The 26,068-nt window shown below is 40.1% G+C and overlaps 1 protein-coding gene across 1 annotated transcript; it reads left to right on the plus strand.

Moving 5' to 3' along the window:
- Positions 1-25,125, plus strand: LOC133554981 (calcium/calmodulin-dependent protein kinase type 1D-like). The gene is made up of 15 exons (XM_061904345.1): positions 1-222; positions 1,085-1,117; positions 1,753-1,909; positions 4,708-4,820; positions 17,313-17,438; positions 17,525-17,599; positions 17,691-17,829; positions 18,924-19,047; positions 19,155-19,230; positions 20,259-20,371; positions 20,452-20,530; positions 22,483-22,570; positions 22,765-23,102; positions 23,184-23,283; positions 24,501-25,125. The coding sequence occupies exons 4-14, from the start codon at positions 4,735-4,737 to the stop codon at positions 23,239-23,241; spliced, it is 1,302 nt and encodes a 433-aa protein (XP_061760329.1). The 5' UTR covers positions 1-222; positions 1,085-1,117; positions 1,753-1,909; positions 4,708-4,734; the 3' UTR covers positions 23,242-23,283; positions 24,501-25,125.
- Positions 25,126-26,068: the final 943 nt, after the last annotated feature.

The raw sequence follows: 26,068 nt of genomic DNA on the forward strand, positions 1-26,068 counted from the left end.
ACTATATGGAAAATCAATAATGTTCTTCCTCTGTGAGATTCAGTATTGTTGAGTAACACGGTTGTTTTGACCTTCATTGCAGGTGCACACCCAAGTGGTGAAACATTACAGCACGTATGCGTCTTAATCCATGGCTTCAGTTTTGGAAATTTGTTCGCTCCATTAACCGCAGGTCCCCACTCATGATGCTACAACTACGCTTGACTGAAGACAACTATCTTGGTACTCAGATTTTTAGCTATTTAGAAAATAATGGCTGCACGGTGGGAGAGGGGTTAGTGCGTCTGCCTCACAATACGAAGGTACTGAGTAGTCTGGGGTTCAATCTTTCTGTGTAGAGTTTGCATGTTCTCCCCATGAATGCGTGGGTTCCCTCCGGGTACTCCGGCTTCCTCCCACTTCCAAAGACATGCACCTGGGGATAGGTTGATTGGCAACACTAAATTGGCCCTAGTGTGTGAATGTGAGTGTGAGTGTTGTCTGTCTATCTGTGTTGGCCCTGCGATGAGGTGGCGAGTTGTCCAGGGTGTACCCCGCCTTCCGCCCGATTGTAGCTGAGATAGGCGCCAGCGCCCCCCGCGACCCCGAAAGGGAATAAGCGGTAGAAAATGGATGGATGGATGGGCTGCACGGTGGGAGAGGGGTTAGTGCGTCTGCCTCACAATACGAAGGTCCTGAGTAGTCTGGGGTTCAATCTTTCTGTGTAGAGTTTGCATGTTCTCCCCATGAATGCGTGGGTTCCCTCCGGGTACTCCGGCTTCCTCCCACTTCCAAAGACATGCACCTGGGGATAAGTTAATTGGCAACACTAAATTGGCCCTAGTGTGTGAATGTGAGTGTGAATGTTGTCTGTCTATCTGTGTTGGCCCTGCGATGAGGTGGCGACTTGTCCAGGGTGTACGCCGCCTTCCGCCCGATTGTAGCTGAGATAGGCACCAGTGCCCCACGCGACCGTAAGGGAATAAGCGGTAGAAAATGGATGGATGGCTGCAATAAGTCAATTTCAGCGAATAGTACATTTCTACTTCAGTACAAACTACACTGACTATTCTGAAATCAAGTTTGTTTGTTTTTCTCTCCATAGTTTTGTCCTTTGAGAACCTGCTCCTGAAATGAGGTAATATTGATGTATATTCGTGGTGTTGTACAGCCCCATCACACCCATTTTGAGTAAAATTCATTGGTTTGTGTTTAAAGTAAGAAAATGGAGTTGTAGTAGCTCTACAAAGTGTGTGTTTGTTGTTTGGTGCTGGAAATGCGGGTGTTCTATCATGCAACCTGACATTCTCATTACTGGAGCTGTCGTTTCCTTGCCTGATTGGAGAGTACTTTAAAGCATTCTGCCTCTAATAAGACAAAAAAACAGAAAGGGAAGATGACCGTGGCATCTTCTTGACCCAGTATCCATGGCAACCCGATGAGCCAGTCTGTCGCTTATGAAATTCTCAGTTTTCTTCACGCTGCCTGCAGTCAAAGCTTTGAAAGCCGCCCTAAAAACCCATTGTGCCAATCAGAGTGTCTGTGAACTTTCAACGACAATCCCTCGGAAACTGCGTAATGATGCTTTGATTTAAGCACAAAATCATAGCAACCCCATGGAACCCATGCAAGTTTTCCCCCGAGAGGATGTGAGCAGTATTGTCATCTATAAAGCGCTATGAGGTTATTAACTATTCCATAACTATCCATGTTTTTTGCAATGTGAATGCTCTTTTCAGCACTAAGTAAGAAGTGTTTGTGTTTATTCTGCAGCTGCATGAACACAGATGACGCAGCAGCACCTGCCCCCTCCCCCCTGCCCCCTCCCTCCTCCAGGTATATGTTGCATCCCTGCCAGACTTATCTTTCCACTCTGCTGCAAGCTTTCGACAGGATAGTCAGAAGATATCTGCATCAGTAAAGTCTCCAGGTGAGTCTTGTTGGAAATGAAGCAATGGATGTTGTTGTCATTGTCTGCCGTGCCTGATAGGAGGTGTTTTATATTATATATTTGTATCTTTTACTTGTATTCTTCATCCTGCTAATGCACAAACTTCCTTGTCTCTGTGCTCTCACTGCACATTATGTCATTACTGGAAATGAATAAGGCTGAAATAAGTGCTGGAAGTACTGTACTGATTGTTGCATATATTTGCTATTTTAGGTCTTATCTAAGGTATTATTTATGTGCCAGGAACTGTGTTGTATTTAAAAATTACACAATAAACTTGAGTTTTTGCAGATAAGTTCCTATTAATATTTACATGTGAACAGTTGTGTTATTTGAAAACGTATTTAAAGATTTTTATCCAGTCAAACTCCTCCTGATCAAGAGTTCCCTAATCCATTATATAAGAGAAAATAGGGCAGGGAAGCAAAGTGGGTAACCTTCTAAATTAAAGTGATCCTAATCCGCCAGTAAATCTTTCCCACATTAGAATCATTACATGTGTCTCTTTTGTAGTTATAGTTTCTCATTGTTAAATCAAAGTTTGGTGTATTTGTTGCAGACTTGCTTAACACTCTGTCTATTGCTGATCATTTATACCATAACTTGTACATCTTAATATTTTCATCACTTAGGACGGTGTTAAAAACATAAAATATTAAAAAGCTAAACTGATAACAAAATTGTTAATTCTAACAAAATAAGAAAAATTATGTTAGAATTGTGAGAACTTTAAGTGACGACAAGAAAAGCAAAGTCTTTGGGACTAAATATAATTACTGGTCTAAGTTGTACAGTTCATCAATAATTCCTGATGTAGTAATAAAAAATAGTTGGTGATTATCAAAATTTTATTGCAGATTTTTAAATACATTTCTTTTTCTCAACAAATAAAATAACCTCTAATGTACTTTATATATATGGTTAAAACTGTACATGAAAGTAAAATTAAGAAATCCTATACATACAATAAAAATGCATTTTTGTCAATATGCATCATAATAAAAATGATACTAAAAAATGGATGGATGTTGACAGTCCAACTCACAATGACTGCTGTACACAAACCCACACACACACACACACACACACATATATAAATATATATATATATATATTGTATGTATGTATATATGTGTATATTATATATGTATATATGTATATACATGTGTATATATACAGTATATTATATATATATGTGTATATTATATATGTATATATGTGTATATATACAGTATATTATATATCTATATATTTATATACACATACATATATTTATACATATACATATCTATATATGTATATATATATATGTATGTATGTATGTATATATACATATGTATGTATATATACAAATGTATTTATGTATGCATATATACGTATGTAAGCATAGATACGTATGTATGCATGTATACATATATATATATATATGTATATGTACATACGTGTATGTATATATATATACAAATGTATGTATGTATATAATTGTATATACACACACACATATATATATGTATATGTATATATATGTGTATATATATATATACAAATGTATTTATGTATGCATATATACGTATGTAAGCATAGATACGTATGTATGCATGTATACATATGTATATATGTATATATACATACGTGTATGTATATATATATACAAATGTATGTATGTATATAATTGTATATACACACACACATATATATATATATGTATGTATATATATATATATATATATATATATATGTGTGTGTGTATGTATATATGTATATGTAAATGTATATACATATGTATATTTATTTATATACATATCTACATGTATAGGGATATGTAACCAAATATGAACATTGCTGTATGTACAGTTTAGAATCAGCAAATTTGGTCACATTTTCAGTAGACTAATATTACATTAATGGGTTTAATTAATACTACATATTTTAGTAAACAACAAAAATTATTTGTATTAAAAAAAAAAAAAAAAATGTTACAACCAAAAGTGATGTGTAATCCCCAAAAAAGATTTGCAAAAAACAATTTGTTTACACAATATTGCTACCCAAAAAGCAGTTGTAAACAAAAATTTATATCTACCAAAAACCAAAATAAGGTGCCACAAAAAAGTATTTGCAACAATTAGTTAGGGGAAAAAAATTCCAACCCCAAAAAATGTAATCAAGTACTGTTGCTATTATTTATTTCTTTGGTTTTCTTTTTCTTTTTTTTAATGTATTGTATTTCCCAACTTCCTTGTAAATGTGTAAAGCTGGGATTGTTTTGGAGTTGCTTTATTTTTTTTTAGCAGATTGATTAACATTCTGTGTGATTTTTGAAAATAAAGTAAATGGGGGCGGCGTAATAAATTACATACATTAGGAGACAAAATGTTGTCCCAACGCACAATGTGAATTATATTTGTTTGCAGCATTTAGGTATTTACACTGATCTGCAATATGTCAGTTAAACAACAACAATTTATTAAAATTTCAAACATTTACTATTGATCCAATACTTTGAAACTGTAAGTGTTGCACCCCTGCCGCTGTCCATGAGGACAGACAGGCTCAAAGTGGAATGTTGTTGAAGATACAGCAGACAGTCTGAACAGCAACCTTCTAACATGTACTTTGTTTCTCACGGCTCATTCATAATCCCAAACGACTTTCTGCTGATCATCATAAGGGATGTCCGCTCATTAAATTGAGGATAAATGGCATGTGCACTCTTTAAAAAAGCCTAACTGGACGTTTAGAAGTAAAACATCTTTTTTCTTTGTCATTTTTGAAAGAAATTCCTGCTAAAGCGTGTTGCAGACATGGGTCGCCAAGAGGCCGACAATGTGTGGAAAAAGGTCACTGAAGACATCCGGGAGATTTTTGACTTCATGGAGGAGTTGGGATCGTAAGTACACTGGAGTCATTCTTTGTAATATTGTGGCTTGTTAGATGGGTGGCTGTAAGACAAAATATCAGGAAATCCAACAACACTTACTATGGCTTGACAAGAGCAGCATGGACTTTGGCATGAAAAGACTGGAATGGACAGAGCATGAAAAGAACCCAATGACGCCAGACCGACTGACCGGCAATGGCAGGCTTAAATAATGCCTCTGATTAGTGCTCGGGTAGCAGGTGAGCGGCCAAACACTAATCAGAGACAGGTGAACGTAATTTGCAACCATGGCAACAAAACAAGGGAGTGAAAAAAAAACAGGACTGTACAAGATGCAAAGAACCGCTTCATTGTCGTTGCACACTTTTGCAAATACAATAAAATAATATTACATGTACTGCAGTTTTATTTAATCCTATGCTTCTTCTGCATCACAGTAATCACTAATAAATGCAATGTGTATTGAACACTCTCTGTGTTCAATACACATTGCTCACACAATTATAGGGAGGTTGGCGGCCAGATTACTAGTTTGATTGGATTACCAGGTGGAGGACGACTTAACTGACGATTTAGACAATAAGACCTTCTGGCTGTCGGAGTCTTTGTCTGACCTCCCCTGTGCCGCCTGGACAGGGCAGTCAGCTTGAGCTGTCAATTTATAAAGACAAACAATCAGTTATTGGGATTTTCTTGTTAAAGCCACCCACAGGTGTATTGCACGGGAGCTTACATCCTGCTGAGGAAGTAAAGTGTAGCTAGTTTGCTTTTTCTCAGGTGTACACCTAAGGTTCCATTACAATAAGGAAGTGAATCCAGAAAGGAGCGGAAATTTTTATTATCTCCCATTGGGTCTCATCACAGACTACACAAACATTTCCATCACTGTCCTCATACAGGTGCCTGCTAATTAGGTTTCTGAATGGCTCGTATCATGCGTAATGGTTCCAAAGAGAATATGTAATATTCTGTTTGACGTTCTAAACATCACCCACATTACACTTTAACAGAGATCTTGTGTTCGAACATGTGTCCATGATTTCTCTTGAGGGCCACTGTAAGCTTCCGGGAGTGTCATTTACCAAAATGATCTGTGGTAACCATGGAGAAACTATTTCACTAATGGGATGCCACGGACTCTAACCCCCTCTTATTACACTTTAATATGTACAGTGGTATGTCAAGTTCTGACTATATTAAAATACAAACTGTCGCTTAGCTTTTTTTTATGCTTTCAGTTGCAAGCGTAACTTGAAGGGGTCATTTTATCAATCCATCAATCAATGATTATTTATATAGCCCTAAATCACTAGTGTCTCAAAGGGCTGCACAAACCACAACGACATCCTCGGTAGGGCCCACATAAGGGCAAGGAAAACTCACAGCCAGTGGGACGTCGGTGACAATGATGACTGAGAAACCTTGGAGAGGACCGCATAAGTGTGCAACCCCCCCTTCTAAGGGAACCGAAAGCAATGGATGTCGAGCGGGTCCAACATGACACTGTGAAAGTTCAATCCATAGTGGATCCAACACAACCGTGAGAGTCCAGTCTAAAGTTGATCCAACACAGCAGAGAGAGTCGCGTCCACAGTGGAGCCAGCAGGAAACCGCCCCAAGCGGAGGCGGATCAGCAGCGCAGAGATGTCCCAGTTGATACACAGGTGAGCGGTCCATCCTGGGTCCCGGCTCTGGACAAGCGGTCCATCCTTGGTCCCGACTTAGGAGAGCCAGCACCTCATCCATGGCCACCAGACCGGACCCCCTCCAGTGGGACAGAGGAGAAAAAGAAAAGAAACGGCAGATCAACTGGTCTAAAAAGGGAGTCTGTTTAAAGGCTAGAGTATACAAATGAGTTTTAAGGTGAGACTTAAATGCTTCTACTGAGGTAGCATCTCGAACTGTTACCAGGAGGGCATTCCAGAGTACTGGAGCCCGAACGGAAAACGCTCTATAGCCTGCACACTTTTTTTGGGCCCTGAGAATCACTAATAAGCCGGAATCCTTTGCACGCAGATTTCTTGCCGGGACATATGGTACAATACAATCGGCAAGATGGGCTGGAGCTAGACCGTGTAGTATTTTATACGTAAGTAGTAAAACCTTAAAGTCACATCTTAAGTGCACAGGAAGCCAGTGCAGGTGAGCCAGTATAGGTGTAATATGATCAAACTTTCTTGTTCTTGTCAAAAGTCTAGCAGCCACATTTTGTACCAACAGTAATCTTTTAATGCTAGACATGGGGAGACCCGAAAATAATACGTTACAGTAATCGAGTTTTGAGTTGTTTTCTACATTTAAAACACTTCCTTCTGCTCTACTAAACATGTAATGTTGGTTCTTAGGTTAAAATTTGTCATAGATTCAAGACACTTTCTGACGGTGTCTTTAAGATGCGCCATTTGGTGGGGGTGGTGTTATTTACGTGCCTCCACTTTGACTGCAACTTCTCCCCGTCAGCCATGTGATAGATTTAGCGCATCCATATCGAGTCTACTGACAGATATAAGAAAGAGCTATACTCTACTTTATATAAGAAATTTAAAAAAGCGGAGGATGCATGTGCAAATACGAGCCAGTGTGCCCCACATCAAGAGGCCAAAGAAGGAACTTTTTGACTACAGCGTCGGACTACAATGGCAGACTCGCCCAATGCTCTTTGGGTGAAACTTTACAATCTATGGAGATATTTGCTGACCTCACACTTGTCACGATGGGGGGGGTCGCAGCTTGCTGCGGGGTCGTTCTCCCAGGAAAGCAGACGGACTACTCATGACATGGCGTTTAGGTAAAACATGATTTAATTTTAACTAAAAAAAAGGTACAAACAAAAAGCGCTCACAGCGGAGGCACAGCTTGGCTAAGGAACAAAACTAACACATAAACCAGGGGTGCCCACACTTTTTCTGCAGGCGAGCTACTTTTCAATTGACCAACTCGAGGGGATCTACCTCATTTATATATATCATTTATATTTATTTATTTATGAAAGAGACTTTTTTGTAAACAAGTTAAATGTGTTTAATGATAATACAAGCATGTGTAGCACATATAGATGTCTTTCTTTCACAAAGACAAGAATATAAGTTGGTGTATTACCTGATTCTGATGACTTGTATTGATTGGAATCAGACAGTAATGATGATAACGCCCACATTTTCAAATGGAGGAGAAAAAAAGTTGTCCTTTCTGTACAATACCACATGAAAGTGGTTGGTTTTTGGCATCTAATTCATTCAGCTTCCATACACTTTACAAGAAAAACATTGGCGGCAAATTCCGTAGCTTGCTTGATTGACATTCACGGCACCCGAGGGTCTTGTGAGATGACGCTGGCTGCTGCCAGTTCATTATTATGAAAAAATGACAGAGAGGAAGGTGAGAAACACTTTTTATTTCAACAGACTTTCGCGCCGTCCCTTCCGTCAAAACTCTAAAGGCCGACTGCACATTTCCTATCTTCACAATAAAAGCCCTGCTTCATGCTGCCTGCGCTAACAAAATAAGAGTCTCGGAAAGCTGGCGTGCACATCACTTGTGCACGCCAGCTTTCTGAGGGATCGCTTGTGCACGCCAGTTTTCCGAGACTCTGTATTTAGTTAGCGCAGGCAGCATGAAGCAGGGCTTTTATTGTGAAGATAGGAAATGTGCAGTCGGCCTTTAGAGTTTTGACGGAAGGTACGGCGCGAGAGTCTGTTGAAATAAAAAGTGTTTCTCGCCTTCCTCTCGGTCATATTTTCATAATAATGATCTTGCAGCAGCCAGCGTCATCTCACAAGACCCTCCGGTACCGTGAATGTCATTTAAGTGACGTCTTGGTGAAGATTGATGATCACTAATTTTTAGGTCTATTTTTTTTAAAAGACTGGCTGGAGATCGACTGACACACCCCCCGCGCTCGACTGGTAGCTTGCGGTCGACTGGTAGCTCGCGATCGATGTAATAGGCACCCCTGACATAAACAGACTATGAACATAAATCAAACAACACATACTGTGGCTTGACAAGAGCAGCATAGACTTTGGCATGAAAAAACTGGAATGGACAGAGCATGAAAAGAACACAATGACGCCAGACCGACTGACCGGCAATGGCAGGCTTAAATAATGCCTCTGATTAGTGCTCGGGTAGCAGGTGAGCGGCCAAACACTAATCAGAGACAGGTGAACGTAATTTTCAACCATGGCAACAAAACAAGGGAGTGAAAAAAAAAACAGGAACTTAAAGAGTCCAAAGGTCAACAGAACATAGCCAAACAAGACATGATTGAAAGACATGACAACACTATGGAAAAACATCTAAAGTTGTGCAAACACCAAACGGCTCATTTGAAGAAAGTATCAAGGAAAAGAAGATTGTTTCATAGATATTTTTGAAATGCCTCCATGGCTGGATTTCAAATTTTGGGAACTTATGCAGATCCCAAATACAAAAAAAAAAACAGGTACCAATAGGTAAGAAACCCGCCCCCGGTTAAATATGTATTTGTCCACACTACGTAATCAGAGATCAACACAATCTTGAGCTTTAACTATCAGAAATGAGAAAAATAGTGCAAAGGTGATGTATAAGACTGAATCAGAGCAACAAACCATTCAAAACAACCTATCGGTTAACCACAAATGTCCAAACGGCAAACATTTATCTATCCATGAAATGGAGAAATACAGATGACAGTTTATTCTGTCTTGTCCTGACTCAACAAACTGTGGACGATAGAGCATTACGTTTTGTACACAAACATTTATATTGTTTATTGTCAACTAAGACCTCGGTAGTCTGTCACTGAATGACGTTCGAGTGCAACAAAAACAATACTTTTTTTGGTTCCACTTGTTACACGACAAAGAAGCAGACCTTTGAAGACACTTACAAAAATGATGATCGTTATTACATTATTTCATGAAACTATTGTGTGTTTTACGAACAACATTTCCTATTCAAAAGTTTGTTGAGAGCTCATGTTAAAATATTGCTGTTTTGGGATGGACAAGCACAGGTTAAATGGATTCCAATTATTTCAATGGGTGGGGTTGATTTGAGATAAGAGTTCTCTGACGTGGAACAAATTGATCTTGTAAGTTGAAGTACCACTGCACATTTTGTATTACTTGAGGATTTGCCAAACTAATATACAAAGTATGTGTGTATACATGTATGTATATATATATATATATATATATATATATATATATATATATATATACATAAGGACAAGCGGTAGGAAATGGATGGATAGATATATAGAGTACAACTGTACTCTATATACAGTCCCTCTTTCTCTCTCTCTCTCTATATATATATATATATATAGACTGTGTGTATGTGTGTGCCTGTGCGTGTGTGTGTGTATGTGAATGTGTATATATTTCAGTTTGACTGCTTCACAGTACCACGTGGACCAAAATATAGAATTGTACTCTATATATCCATCCATCCATTTTTCTACCGCTTGTCCCTATGTGTGTATATATATATATATATATATATATATATATATATATATATATATAAAATATATACACATATATATATATATATATATGCATATGTGTGTATATATATATATATATATATATATATATATATATATATATGCATATGTGTGTATATATATATATATATATATATATACATACATATACATATATTATATATATAAATATTGTAGCTATAGTAGTGCATTCAACTGCATATGGGTTGAAAAAGATTTGCATATCATTGTATTCCGTTTATATTTACCTCTAACACAATTTCCCAACTCATATGGAAATGGGATTTGTACACACGCACGCATGCGCGCACGCACGCACACACACACACACACACACACACATACACACCTACTGTATGTCGTATTTTAGACTGTACCTTGAAACTACTATTAAGACATTAATATTAAATCATTTAAGTTTACCGGTAATAACAAGTACGCACTTTATTGAATTAATTGGGTGTCTTAATGGAAATTATAACTGCTACCTATGTTGTAAACTTGCACACTTGCAAACTGTAACCTTGTACAATGTAAACTGTTTAAAGCTGGTTATCCAATACCTCTAACTACATACAAAAATTATTAATATGAGTGTACTCATACATCACTATTACTATTGTTGCAGCAAAGAGTCAAATTTGACACTAATGTACTTAAGTTTTTGTCTGAGGCACCAATTTATTAGTAACATTAGTATATTTTGGTAAAAAGTCCAGAATAGGTCAGGTAAATACTACATATAAGTCAGAAGAAGGTGTACACAGAAAGTATATGATGGCAACACACCCTCATTTTGACAATCCCTTTCATCTTAGTGGGTCAGTGTCATGACTACTGTCACTGTCAGGCTTGCCACTGACAGTTTGTTTGTGTTTTAGTTTTTCCTCTGTGTGTTTAGTATTTCCTGTCCTTAGTTCCTGTCAGCAAATCAAATCAAATCAACTTTATTTATAAAGCACATTTAAAATTTACCACAGGGGTAGCCAAAGTGCTGTACAATGGGCAGGTTAAAAGATAATATGAGAACCGAGCAAACACAACACAACAAAAACAGAACATGATCAAAAATAAATAAATCCATCTATCTTCTTCCGCTTATCCGAGGTCGGGTCGCGGGGGCAACAGCCTAAGCAGGGAAACCCAGACTTCCCTCTCCCCAGCCACTTCGTCTAGCTCTTCCCGGGGGATCCCGAGGCGTTCCCAGGCCAGCTGGGAGACAGTCTTCCCAACGTGTCCTGGGTCTTCCCCGTGGCCTCCTACCGGTTGGACGTGCCCTAAACACCTCCCTAGGGAGGCGTTCGGGTGGCATCCTGACCATATGCCCGAACCACCTCATCTGGCTCCTCTCGATGTGAAGGAGCAGCGGCTTTTCTTTGAGTTCCTCCCAGATGGCAGAGCTTCTCACCCTATCTCTAAAGGAGAGCCCCGCCACACGGCGGAGGAAACTCATTTCGGCCGCTTGTACCCGTGATCTTATTCTTTCGGTCATGACCCAAAGCTCATGACCATAGGTGAGGATGGGAACGTAGATCGACCGGTAAATTGAGAGCTTTGCCTTCCGGCTCAGCTCCTTCTTCACCACAACGGATCGGTACAACGTGCGCATTACTGAAGACGCCACACCGATCCGCCTGTCGATCTCACGATCGACAGGCGGATCGAAATATATAAAAAATAAATAAATAAAACATAAAAACAGGTTCACAGCAGGTGTATAATGGGGCGCCATTGCAGGATGGATATCACTCAGTGTTAAAAGCCATGGAATAAAAGTATGTTTTTAAGAGAGATTTGAAAACAGGAAGAGAGGAAGTTTGTCTAACACTCAGAGGTAGGTCGTTCCAGAGCTTGGGAGCAGCAGCGGCGAAAGCTCTGTCACCTCTAAGCTTCAGCCTTGTGTCAGGGACCGTCATTAGCAGCTGATCGGCTGATCTTAGGGATCGGGTGGGGCAGTAAGGCTGAAAGAGGTCAGACAGATATGTTGGCGCGAGGTTGTTTAAATATTTAAAAACAAATAGAAGGAGTTTAAAATTGATTCGATAATGCACTGGGAGCCAGTGAAGGGACGCTAATATAGGGGTGATTTGCTCACGTCTGCGGGTCTGTGTTAGTAGACGAGCAGCAGAGTTTTGTACGGGCTGCAGGTGAGCGAGGGAAGCTTGGCTAATTCCTACATACAGTGCATTGCAGTAGTCTAAACGATTCGAGATAAAGGCGTGAATTAATTTCTTGAGATCATGTTTTGACAGCACTCTTATTTTGGTTCAGCTTCCTGTTTGTCTCCTTGTGTGCTGTTTTCCCTCAGCTGCGGCTGATTGACGCCTGGCCACACCTGGTGTCAATCAGCCCGTTCCTATTTTACCTGCTTTGTTCCTCCAGTCAGTGCTGGATTATTGTATTGCATGTCGCTCTTGTCGTTGCTACTTGTCATTGCTACCTGTCGTGTCCTATCTTGTCGTGTCAATGCAGCGTTGCGGTAAGCTATGTTTGATAGCGGTTTTTAGCTTACTATCTTTTGTTACCTGCTTCCAGTTTGTTTTCTTATTACAAGTACGACTTCGGTTTCCTGCTCGATTCTTGCTAGCTTCCATGCTAAGTTCATTTTTGTGTTCTAGTTCCCAGGCTGGCTCCCTTAGTTTGTTATCCGCCTTGTGCGCGCTTTGTGTTAGTTCCCTTTTGTTTGTTCTTGTTCTATTATTTAAATTAAATCATGTTTTCCTGCAAAAGGACTCCCTCCTCTGCATCTTGGGGTTCGTCACAAACCGACTCTGACAGAATAATCCAGCCAAATTCGAACCCCGCATAGTTGTCTATGGCAGAGAGGCTTAATGTAGCGCTAGAGCTAATGGCTAAATTAAAGAAGAGTTCGGCCGCGTTTCAAGCCCTCTCCCACCCCCCCACCCCTTTTGTCTGTGGGCCTATCGGGGGACATCTTGGATCCGTCCCTTGAGAGGGGGGCTATCAGTAGCTGTGCAGGTGGGGAGGCACAGCTACTTCTCGTCCCAGTTGGTCTGTAACAGACGGCGCCATCATCTCCGGTGGGCCGGCAGACGCCACCATCACCTCCGGTGGGTCTGCAACCTACGGCGCCATCATATGTGGTGGGTCTGCAACGGCACCACCACGCACTCCGGTGGGACAGCAGACTCCACCACGCACTCTTGTGAGGCAGCAGACTTCACCACGCACTCCGGTTAGCAAGCAGACTCCACCACGCACTCCGGTGAGCCAGCAGACTCCACCACGCACTCTGATGAGTCAGCAGACTTCACCACGCACTCCGGTTAGCAAGCAGACTCCACCACGCACTCCGATGGGCCAGCAGATGCCGCCACGCACTCCGGTGGGCCAGCAGCAGGGGACGCCACCATCCTCTCCGGTGGGCCAGCAGCAGGAGGCGCCACCACCATCCTCTCCGGTGGGCCAGCAGCAGGGGGCGCCACCACCATCCTGTCCGGTGGGCCAGCTGAGGGCGCCACCATACTCTTGTCGGCCACAGAGGTGGTCGTTTCATGGGCAACCGCCTTGCAAATTGCAGCGGCGTTCTATTCGCCGTCAACACTTGACTCTTCCCCGCTGGGTGCGGGGACACTTGGCCTGGCGGCCCACCGCCTTGTCCTCTCTCCACCCTCCCTTGACTTTGGACTGTGTGTTTTTTCTGGGGGAGGGGGTTCGTAAAACGTCTGGTAGCCGTTATGGGAGGGAGGGGGGGTTACTGTCAGGCTTGCCACTGACAGTTTGTTTATGTTTTAGTTTTTCCTCTGTGTGTTTAGTATTTCCTGTCCTTAGTTCCTGTCAGCACTCTTATTTTGGTTCAGCTTCCTGTTGTCTCCCTGTGTGCTGTTTTCCCTCAGCTGCGGCGGATTGGCACCTGGCCACACCTGGTGTCAATCAGCTTATTTTAACTGCTTTGTTCCTCCAGTCAGTGCTGGATTATTGTATTGCATGTCGCTTTTGTCATTGCTACCTGTCGTGTCGTGTCAATGCAGCGTTGTAGTAAGCTATGTTTGATAGCGGTTTTTAGCTTGCTGTCTTTTGTTCCCTGCTTCTAGTTTGTTTTCTTATTACAAGTACGACTTCTGTTTCCTGCTCGATTCTTGCTAGCTTCCATGCTAAATTCATTTTTGTTTTCTAGCTCCCATGCTAGCTCCCCTAGTTTGTTATCCGCCTCGTGCGTGCTTTGTGTTAGTACCTTTTTGTTTCTTCTTGTTCTATCATTTAAATTCAATCATGTTTTCCTGCAAAATACCTCCCTCGTTCTCTGCATCTTGGGGTTCGTCACAAACCGACTCTGACAGTCCCATCCCATACTACCCACCCACACGGATGTCTGCCTTTTGAAAGCAGTCATGACCTGAGTAGCAGGAAGAAGCTTGTTGTGTCTTAAGCCCTTTTCCACATATGCTCAGTGTCTGACCTCTGGGAGCGAGGCCTGAGGCCCTTTCCGTGACGTCAGGGATGAAGGCGTTGCTAATCCACCTGGGGGAACAACTATTCTCAGACAGTGCTGAAGATAGCTAGGACATAACAATAAGTCTCTGCATGTCAATGCTTGAGCCACTGAGATTAGGAGAACCCTTTGCTGTTGCTTAGTTTTTTTACACTTTAAATTTCCAGAGCGTTCAAATAAGATTAAACAGTTGCATTTAATTACTCCTCGCCAATCTTTCTATGTGCCATTACACTAAATCGGTGCTATTTGCTTGGCGTAACCATCAAAATAAACTTAAACTAAATAACATTTCTAATTAATTCTATGATACACTTGTACCTCAACTCAAGGGTGCCCCAATTTAAAAGTGTATCTGCTCTACCAAATGCAGCAGTGAACGCCTTAAGATGTGCCGGAGACATCTGGTCTTACTCAGATTGACATAACTTTGTAGTCCAAACATTTGGAATGAAGAAAGTGAGTGTGAAAGACAGTGCTACGATGTTGATTTGAGATACAGGTGTCTCGAGTTAAGAGCTCTGTCACACAACCAATTAGGCGTGTAAACTAAGGCAGGACTAGACACTAATTGAACAACTCATCCTGTGTATTGACCCCATGATCCCATTTAGGGTAACTTTTTTGATTTTTGTACAATTAAGCTTCCTAAGGCAAAGATGACTCATTTGAGTAACATAGCTGAATTTAACAAGTGAGATTTTAGCATTGAATTATGATATAAAACCCGTTGACACCGAGCACATTACAGGGATTCAGCAACAAAAAGAAATGAATCAACACATTTAATCCAAACATAGGTTAGTTAACAAGGCTGTGTTAAAAGTGTAATCCTTCAAGACTCATTATGTTAAATATAATCACCCCGCCTTCCGCCCGATTGTAGCTGAGATAGGCACCGGCACCCCCCGCATCCCCAAAGGGAATAAGCCGTAGAAAATGGATGGATGGACAATCAAAAATATAGAAAAAGGAATGATTGAACTTACTGTACTTTTGGCTTTTCATATGGCCTGCAGCAAGTTTGAATGATGCAACTTCATGGGAACCATGTGACTTGTTTTAAATAAGAACACAAACTTAATGCATAGTCAATAAAATGATTAACACGCATATATAAAACATATATAACATATTTGATGGATGTAATATCAGGATATGTTTAAATACAGAATAACAATGCATTATGGGATACACCTGCATAATCTAATTACAGCCAATAAAATACTTTTGAGGGCTTCACGGTGGCAGAGGGGTTAGTGCGTCTGCCTCACAATACGAAGTTCCTGCAGTCCTGGGTTCAAATCCAGGCTCGGGATCTTTCTGTGTGGAGTTTGCATGTTCTCCCCGTGAATGCGTGGGTTCCCTCCGGGTACTCCGGCTTCCTCCCACTTCCAAAGACATGCACCTGGGGATAGGTTGATTGGCAACACTAAAAAATTGGCCCTAGTGTGTGAATGTGAGTGTGAATGTTGTCTGTCTATCTGTGTTGGCCCTGCGATGAAGTGGCGACTTGTCCAGGGTGTACCCTGCCTTCCGCCCGATTGTAGCTGAGATAGGCGCCAGCGCCCCCCGCGACCCCGAAAGGGAATAAGCGGTAGAAAATGGATGGATGGATGGAAAATACTTTTGAAATATTAATGCTCAGTTTTGATTGACACTGCAATATTTCTTCTAGTTACATGTTTAGTCTGCACAAAGTCTCAGAGAAATCTGTTCTGTACTTTTCGCATATTACTACTACACAATACTGCTAACTAACTAACAGGCAACACTTCTTGCTTTAGCGATTTTGGCTCTGCTCCAGAAACACATAGTTTTTAATAGGAATGTTAAAGTAGTATCTATTTCACAGCATGTCTGCTATTCCGGTTGTGGTTTGCAGTCCGACTGGCGGTACCTAATATATTTTCCTATTTGTGCACACCAGACAGTAACAATATTACCAATAACACAATACCAATAACACACCCAAAAGCTTACCATATGTTGCAAGACATTTGTAGAGATGTTGATCAAGGCAGGACGCACATAGATCACGCACAGGTCATCGGCCTTTTTAGTTTTCAGGTCGCATTTATAGGGGCGGGTAATATGGCCAGCTTCAATCTTTCCTAATTTTTCTTGCAATGTTTTAATCTGTGGCGTGTTTATTTTGTCTTTACAATGTGTCACTGGCCAATAAAAAGTAAGCTGCACGCAAATGGCAGCTGGGACAGCACTACATTAAAATGGAAACTTTCTACTGTTAAATTTAATCTTTATTGGTAATGACCTAAAAAGTAAATCCAACTATAGAAAAACTACACTATCACATACAGTGTGAATGTGATGATAATAATAATAATACTTAGTAATATTAGGTAATATTTGGATTATAAATACAGTTTGGAATATTCTAAAGATACAAGAAATAGATAGACCTGTGCTCTGTTGCTCATTTGCATACACATCATTGCAGGTGACTTTGAGTGCCATGAGATAGGACATTAAATAAAATATAAAATAACAGCATTATCGTTTGGGTTTGTGTGTGTGTGTGATGGATGAACAGAGGGGCCTTCTCCGAGGTCTACATGGTGAGGGAGAAGAAGACGGGGAGGACTTTTGCCATGAAGTGCATCAAGAAGAAACAAATAAGGGACCCTAGTCTGGAGAATGAGATTGCAGTGTTGAGAAGGTAAAAGCCAGTTTGGTGTGGCATATAATGTTTGAATGGAATAACCTCTCTGGATATAATTGACAATAAAACACATTCTTCTGCAGAATCCAACATGACAATGTCGTCGGGATGGAAGATTTCTATGAAAGTCGGACACATTTCTACCTCGTCATGCAACTGTGAGTTTTGCCGTTTTTTGGTTTGAGTTTTGATGGAAGGTTTAATTTAGAAAAAGGGATTGACTATGACAGTGTGTATCATCTATGACAGTGTTTCTGGTGGTGAGCTCTTTGACCGGATCTTGGACCGAGGGGTGTACTCCGAGATGGATGCCAGTCATGTGATCCAGCAGGTGCTGCACGCGGTCAGCTACCTACATCAAAACGACATTGTGCATCGGGACCTCAAGGTGTGACTTCAAACAGCATTAACACACACATATTAAAATACTAATGGAGGAAAGCACAAAGTCAACAGTAAGCATATTACACCAGGGCTCTTAAACTGGCGGCCTGAGTTCAGTTCAAAACTTGGGGAACAAACATTTTTGCAGCAAAGTCCAAAAAATAATAGAGTACTCTTGTTGTATAAAGGAACTTGGACCACTTTAAACTCCATGGCATATCCTTGCATTGACATTTTAACCTTGCAAAGCTAACATTGAGGTCCTAACTTCTGATTTACATAACCTGGGCATTCTTCAAGGCACGCCTTTAAATCCTCTGTTGTTGCTGTAATTTGTTTACTTCAGATGCATTCAGGAGGCATTTATTCAACTTTTTTAGTTATACTAGTAGTGTTCCTCCAAAGGCTTAGTTGGCCACATACGTGGACAGCACCTTTTAGCTCTTATTTCCAAAATTGTGTACACTACTGAATGAGTCTTATGGCCCTTATGTGGACACTTATACTGCTATCTGATGGTGTCAGAAGAGTATAACATACAATGGAATTTGGAAAAAAAAAGTGTAAAAATAAAAATTAGCATGTCACTAAACATTAAGTTTGTTACTTATGGACTAAGTTCATCATATAAAAATAGGATTCTTAGTTTTTATTATAATTATGGTCCAATAAGCCCAAGTAGCAAAGAGAAATTAAAAAAAAACATGTAAACAAACAGCTTGGACCTTAAGAGGTTTCGTTTTAGGTCCTCTCTTTTTCATCATTTGGGTGATTCACTGGCTCAGTTCAAAAAACTTGTTAGATATTCACATTTATGCATTAAAAACGCTAAATGGCTGTTTGCTAGCTTTTTTGCAGAAGTTCCCAAAAAACAGTAGAGTGCTTCTGTAACAAAAATAAATAGACCAAAATCGAATGTCTATTGTAGAGGACGCTGGTGTTCTGGAATTGGCAATATTACTCTAAAAGTGAAGGTAGAAGTCTGCCCCCCGGTCCTTAGCTTTCTGAAAATGTGCCCTCCAAAACAATTTAGTTGGATTTTCCTGTATTACACTGTTTCCCCTTTTTTTTATTCATGAGTTTATTTTCCATGTGCAGCCGGAGAACATTCTGTACTACAGCTGTGATGAACACTCTAAGATCATGATCAGTGATTTTGGCCTGTCAAAGATTCTGGACAAGGGCATCATGTCCACAGCCTGTGGGACTCCAGGATACGTTGGTGAGAAACACGCTTGTCAACACAACAATTAATACGTTTTTTTTTCCTCTTCTTCTATTTTTGCCCTGATTTAAATGATTAATTCAAACATTTTTCACTACTTTCAGCTCCTGAGGTGCTGGCACAGAAACCTTACAGCAAGGCAGTGGACTGCTGGTCGATTGGAGTCATCACTTACATCTTGTGAGTGTCAAACATCGACTATTTAATTGGACATTGGATATTACACAGATTGGACAGTCACAGAGACTATTGTCACCAGTCATCAGATATAAACGAACAACAACATTGCAAAAACTGAGACTTTATATTAGAGTGTTTTACTTGTTTTAAGGGTTTTGGTCCTAAATTATCTCAGTAAGATATTTCAGCTTGTTGCTGAGATGTTATTACCCATATTGAGTAAAACATGCTTGAAACTAGAATATCAACTGATGCAAAGCTGTGTAATTAACACAAGTATAAAACTACTTTTTTAAAGTAATAATTTCTTACTTCAAGCATGGGGGCAAAAAAAACAGGATGCTGAGCATGTATCATTATGTCAAGATAATGGCAATAGCATTTACCTAATTTTAGAAAATGTTTCAACATATTGAGCAAAATTTATTTTTTTTCTACCAAGAAAAGTGCACTTGTTAATAGTGAGAATACACTTATTTTAAGGTATTTTGGAGTTAATTGAGGTTAGCTAATTTTACTTGTTTTGGAAAGTCTTGGCAAGCCGAATTTTCTGGTTCTGTTGGCAGATAATTTTGATAAATTCAAATAAAATACCCCCAATTTTTTTTTTTTTTTTTCTTATTTTTGAAAACTGACTTTTTGCAGTGTATTGACACTTACGGACAATCTAGAGTCTCCATTGAAGCGGACATGCATGTTTTTAGGATGTGGGAGGAAACCATAGTACTTTCAGAAAACCCACACATGCACAATGATATCATACAAACTACGCACAAAGTTGAATCCAGAACATCATTGCCACTTATTTACTATAACTTTCAAAATACACCAGTGACCATGTTGTAAGGATAGGGGTGAATTGAAGTTAAAGTTAAAATTAAAGTACCAATGATTGTCACACACACACTGGATGTGGCGAAATGATTGTGTAACACGCCGTTTAATGCATCCTAACAAATTTGCACAGCCTGTCTCTATGAACTCATGTTCTTTTTGCCATATGCTGACATGCTGCCATATTCTACCAGACTGTGTGGATATCCTCCTTTCTATGAAGAGAGTGAGACACGACTCTTCTCTAAGATCATGAAGGCGCAGTATGAGTTTGACTCGCCCTTCTGGGATGACATTTCTGACTCTGGTAAGAGCACTGATCATCAGACGTGTAAGGGGGAGTGTTTGCATGTACGACCTTCACCATCTTTTTCTTCTTACCTGCAGCTAAAGATTTCATACGTAACATGATGCAGAAGAACCCCCACATGCGCTACACGACTGAACAAGCACTCAGGCACCCTTGGTGAGATTCGCTCAGTTGGCCTTCAAGCACTAGTGCATGCTCACATGAAGATAGCTAGTTACAGCTAAAATGTGTTGTACACTTCATTGGGCACACTTGTGCAGTTGCTACTACACATGCTTTGAACCCTGTACTTTATACAATGCTGCAGCTAATTAATACAGTTTTCCGGTTTCACAAGGTTTACATGCCACCAATGAATTTAGCCACATCACATCAGACCATTGAAATTTCCAAATGGGTCACGGCCAACCAATTAAAATGTTCACGTGAAATTAAACCCATTTACTCAATCATTCTGTCAGCCATTTAGCTTGTTGCAGACTCACCTTCATCATGGAGAGAAATACGATGAAATGCACATGTGGAAGAACTCTTGATTAAAGTTCGAAACAGAGGCATCAGTTTTAAAAGACTGGGAAAGCTTAAACAAAGGTAGAGCTAATTATAATAATGTAATAATACAGTAATCATAATAATAATGATTATTATTATTATTGTTATAATCACCTATTGATGATCCTACATAATCTACTCATTTCTACCTTAAATTATGAAGTAAAGGAAAACCTATACACATGTATAATTATTTTTAAGTGTATAATGACAGGTTATATGCTTTGTATTCAATTTGTCCGCAATATTTTGAAGAGAAAAAACAAACAAACAAAAAAAATTTAACTTTTGAAAAAAACAAAAACAACACCAAATAGTTTAGAAGTGCAAGTAGTTGAGGAACTTCCAAGAGCCTTTAACTCCCCTAAAATGGCATACAGACCCCACTGGTTCGAAGGCTTGTTGAAAAACAAGCATTGTGGACTTTTTTGATCATGGAGTGCGCTGTCTACTGTGCTACCAAATTTGCACTAACATGCTGATCTTTAGCATCCGTGTTTTTTCCTGAAATAAAGTTAAAGTTAAAGTCCCAATGATAGTCACACACACACTAGGTGTGGTGAAATTATCCTTTGCATTTGACCCATCCCCCTGGGAGGTGAGGGGAGCAGTGGGCAGCAGCGGTGGCCACGCTCAGGAATCATTTTGGTGATTTAACCCCCAATTCCAACGCTTGATGCTCAGTGCCAAGCAGGGAGAGAATGGGTCCCATTTATATAGTCTTTCGTATGACTCTGCCGGGGTTTGAACTCACGACATTCCAGCCTCGGGGCGGAGACTCTAACCACAAGGCCACTGAGCAGGTTTAGTGGTAGCAGCGACTTCTTCATTTACAGAATCTTATGCTACCTTAGGTTTCAAAACACTAATTTAAGTATGAAATAAAATATATGATAAAATAATCATCCTGTTATAAGTCAGAGGTAGCTCATTTCAACTGATCAATTTCCTTTGATTACGCCCTGTGATGAGGTGGGGACTTGTCCAGGGTGTACGCCGCCTTCCGCTCGATTGTAGCAGAGATAGGCACCAGCGCCCCGCGCGACCACAAAGGGAATGCGGTAGAAAATGGATGGATGGATGGAATTTCCTTTGATTACACTTTATCGAACTATGCATGCTAGTGACATCGAGGCCACATTTGGGCCACATTGGGCCCTGTGTGCCTTTACACTGGAGTCTGATAAAGATCACATTTTACTTGCTGTGTAAACAGTCAGCATGTACAAAATGAAATGACAGAATATGCTTGTAGGGTGCCGTGGGGTAAAATTACACTGCATCAAAAAATTATTTGTTTCTGGTATTTTTCCCATAAGCTACCCAAATATTAGAAATATTTGTGTGGTTTTACACCCATAATAATTACATATTGTTAAGATAATACCGGAATATCTTTGCAAAGGCAGAATCTGATCCTAATGCTGTTGCTATTCAGTGAAAGTATGTTATATAAAGATAAGAAAATTAGCCAGGCTTCATACTGTGTGATGCCATTCAGAAGGCAGGATTAACTGCCTACCTGGAAATAACATTTGTGATGCGTGGTTTTCTAGGATAATTGGGAAGACCGCCAGTAGCCAGGACATCTATAACTCTGTCAGCGTTCAGATGCAGAAGAACTTCGCCAAGTCTAAGTGGAAGGTCAGTCATCACAGATTTCCTGGCTTTGGTCTGGTAAGCCCATTGAAGGCTTGCAGTTTACAGGTAGATCAACTAATGATTAGCCATTATAAAGGGCTGATGAGGAGCTGATGGAGTGCTTTGCATTGTCAAGGAAACAAAATCCACTCATGTTGAATGCTAAATGTTTTTTTGCCGGCTTCTTCTGTTGACAGCAAGCTTTCAATGCTACGGTAGCCATCAACCACATGAAGAAACTGCAGCTGGCCCACTCGGATCAGGTCCCCAAGGTTACCCGCCTCCCGGACATACAGGTGGTCCAAGTGTCCTCTCCCGTCACGGAGCGCAAGCATCTCGATCCGGAACCGGAGCCCAAAGTGTCTGAGACAAATGGCAAAATCCTGGCCACAAATCACATGACCCTGCCCTCGACCCACGTGGAACTGAAGAGTCACTACCACCCGCTGAAGACCAGCCAGAGCGCACCGCACACGCCCAGTATAGCTGAGCAGGGAAAGTACATCTACCACTCAGAGCCCGCCAACCTCAATGGGTTCGTATGAGCCTCACCACATTTTCTCGAAGTTTGGAAAGGTGCATCAGAGCTCACGGAATGTGTCTCGTTTGTTCTCAGGTATTCTAAAAACAGAAATGGAAAAACTCTTCAGACAGGCGTTTGCTCCGTCATGTGAAGCTCCGATGAAGTAGACTTGGGAAAAAGTACTCTTTTCTTGGTAGGTGAAGCAGCATTCAACATCAATGCACTTCAGTTTCACACTGATCTCTGCCATCTGCTCTCTACCATAGTACATATTCTACCAATCTGTATAATACAAGTAAAAAAAAAAAATTTAACTACTCATACAGAGATGATGCTTGAATAGAATGGAAATGGGAAGCGATTCTACTCATTTTTTTTTTATACAAATAGATTGCACTATAAAACCTATACACACAGAGGGAGATTACTGAGAAGTGAGTCTCTTCAGAGCTGACTGAACTACACACACTTCTGCTCTTCGGTGGCCTCCAATCGTTTTTTTTCTGAAATTTTTGATTATATAAAAATTTCCGAGAGCTTCTCACTTATGTAGCGCTTATTTTCATAGCAATTTTAACTCAAACAAAGGAAATATGCTTGTTTTGCCAGAGCATGGACAAAATGGTACTTGCATAGTGTATTAAAATACATCGTATGTTCAGTATGCATTTATTTCTAATGCAGGTTTTGAGAAAGGATTGTGGCCTATAATCATAATAGTACATTTTATTTGGAAGAGCTTTCTTAAAAACTCTGTCAATTTACAATAAGCAATACAAGTCAAAGTAGTAAAATATACAAAAATGCAATTGTATATTGCCTTTTTGTCTTTATCCTAAAAACAGAAAACAACTTGGCATTGAACTAAATCAAAGCATTAAAGAATAAAATCCAGTTTGAAAATTTAGATTTTGGCATTATCCATCCATTTTATACCATTATTCCCTTTGGTGTCGCGGGGGGCGCTGGTGCCTATCTCAGCTACAATCGGGTGGAAGGCGGGGTACACCCTGGACAAGTCGCCAGATTTTGGCATTATAAGAACATTATTAAAAATAATTAAATGTATCGGTACTTTATTTAGGAAGCAGCTCTCCAGTCAAACTGGTTTTCCTTATGCAATTTTCTGGTAATATATCATAAAATGGAGGCATTAGGCCTGAATTGAACAGTTACAATAATACTGACAGTTTAAGCAAATATTATTTGAATATAGGTATATAAGTAAAAATTATATGATGTATGATTATGAATAAGGATGGGCAACTACAGTTAGTAGTAACTGGCCAAATAATGCTTTGCAATGACAATCATACATATTATAAAGAAGACAATTGCACAGAAAAATAAAACACAACGCCATATACTAATTATTACACTTTGTGTGTGTTCGTTTTTTGCCTTCTCCAGCTCAGTGCTGCTGTGCATGGGTCAGCATGCAGCTGTATTGTGTCTACAGCGCCCCCCAGCCCTGAACATGGGAAGTGGTTGGTTCCTCTGATGGAGCTGAGCTGTCTGCAAGGTCCACAGTCAGTGGGGACAGTTTAGTCACATTGATTTAATGATTTAGTTCTAAAGTGCCTACGAGGCTTCCCTACAGACACGAAAAAGCACACTTACACTTTAGAGCAGATAAGAGAGCAGTGATGGGCTTACTTACTTGCTGGACACTGTTGTGGTCATCCTCCCAGAGTTCTCATGCTTCTTTTTAATGTATGCAAACATGATACTGTGGTTTCCTACCATGTGACAATGCTGCGTTTGTAAATAAATATCATACATAATGTGTCAGCATGCTTGTTAACTTATGCTTTTTTGTCCTGAAAGTCCTCTTTAGCTTTCTTAAAATAGTCTTTATGACATTTTTAAAACCTGTGTGTTTAAGTAAACATGATAAACAGTGAATGATTGTGTTGCTGTATGGGTATAGATGTAAACTATGTCTGTATAAGGAAAACCTACACAGAATGTGCATTCATGTTCATGACTGTCACGCTTCCTGCAGCAAATGAATAATAAACACTATAAACAACAACCACAGTCATTTCTGGAGTTAGTGTCAGTGGCACAGTTTCAACTTTTTACCGTCCTATTTAGTCTTTTCCCCTATACATCTTGATGAAAAAGTACATTTATTCTTATCCAAATTTGAGTTATTTTTATATGTGTGCCCTTAAAAAAACTCCTCAGTGCAGACACAAGCTGCCCTTTCATGCAGAAGAAGCCTGAAATATGGAGCAAAGGTCTCCAAACAAGCACAAGCGTTTTCCAACAGTAGTGATTTGTATAAATTCCCAGGTTGACTCAAAAAGGGAACATTTGGGATGGAACAATTAAAGCAATATTTCCAGAAATATATCTTGATATTTGCTGGAAAGGTCAAGTTTGGGCTTTGGACACATTTCACCTCTGTCTGGCAAAAAGTGTCTAACGAGGAACAAATGTTATATTGTGCTCAAGTAGAACTAGCAGTTACTTTTTAGAAATGTTACTCAGCTGCAAGTGAAAGTGCAGGTTTAAAAATATTCTCATGTTAAAGTAAGATTGAAATTGCATTACGAGCTACTTTTTAGAGGAGGGGAAGCCTGTGTACCGCAATAAGTAAAAGGTGGTACAAGTCTGATTCCAGGTGTTGTAAAATGAAGTAACACCTTCCTGGATTAAAAATTGAATACATTTTACATCTTTAATCTCACGTCACACATCTTTATTTATCCTTTGTGGATCGGCCCTAGTGTGTGAATGTGAGTGTGAATGTTGTCTGTCTATCTGTGTTGGCCCTGTGATGAAATGGCGACTTGTCCAGGGTGTATTCACCTTCCGACCGATTGTAGCTGAGATAGGCACCAGCGACCCAAAAGGGAATAAGCGGTAGAAAATGGATGGATGGATGGATCAATAAAGTTTGTCTATGTTGTCTAAGTCTTCCTGAAGGTGGTTGTCCATGCAGTTTCCCACGGGACCAGCGACTGGATTAG

Source organism: Nerophis ophidion, linkage group LG06, assembly GCF_033978795.1.
Source record: "Nerophis ophidion isolate RoL-2023_Sa linkage group LG06, RoL_Noph_v1.0, whole genome shotgun sequence".
Classification (NCBI taxonomy): domain Eukaryota; kingdom Metazoa; phylum Chordata; class Actinopteri; order Syngnathiformes; family Syngnathidae; genus Nerophis; species Nerophis ophidion.

Excerpts from the sequence above, each read along its gene's own strand:
- LOC133554981 (XM_061904345.1), top strand. The coding sequence starts at position 4,735 with ATGGGTCGCCAAGAGGCCGACAATGTGTGGAAAAAGGTCACTGAAGAC. Across the intron at positions 17,830-18,923 it reads TTGTGCATCGGGACCTCAAG|CCGGAGAACATTCTGTACTA; the intron begins GTGTGACTTCAA and ends TTCCATGTGCAG. Across the intron at positions 22,571-22,764 it reads TCGCCAAGTCTAAGTGGAAG|CAAGCTTTCAATGCTACGGT; the intron begins GTCAGTCATCAC and ends TTCTGTTGACAG.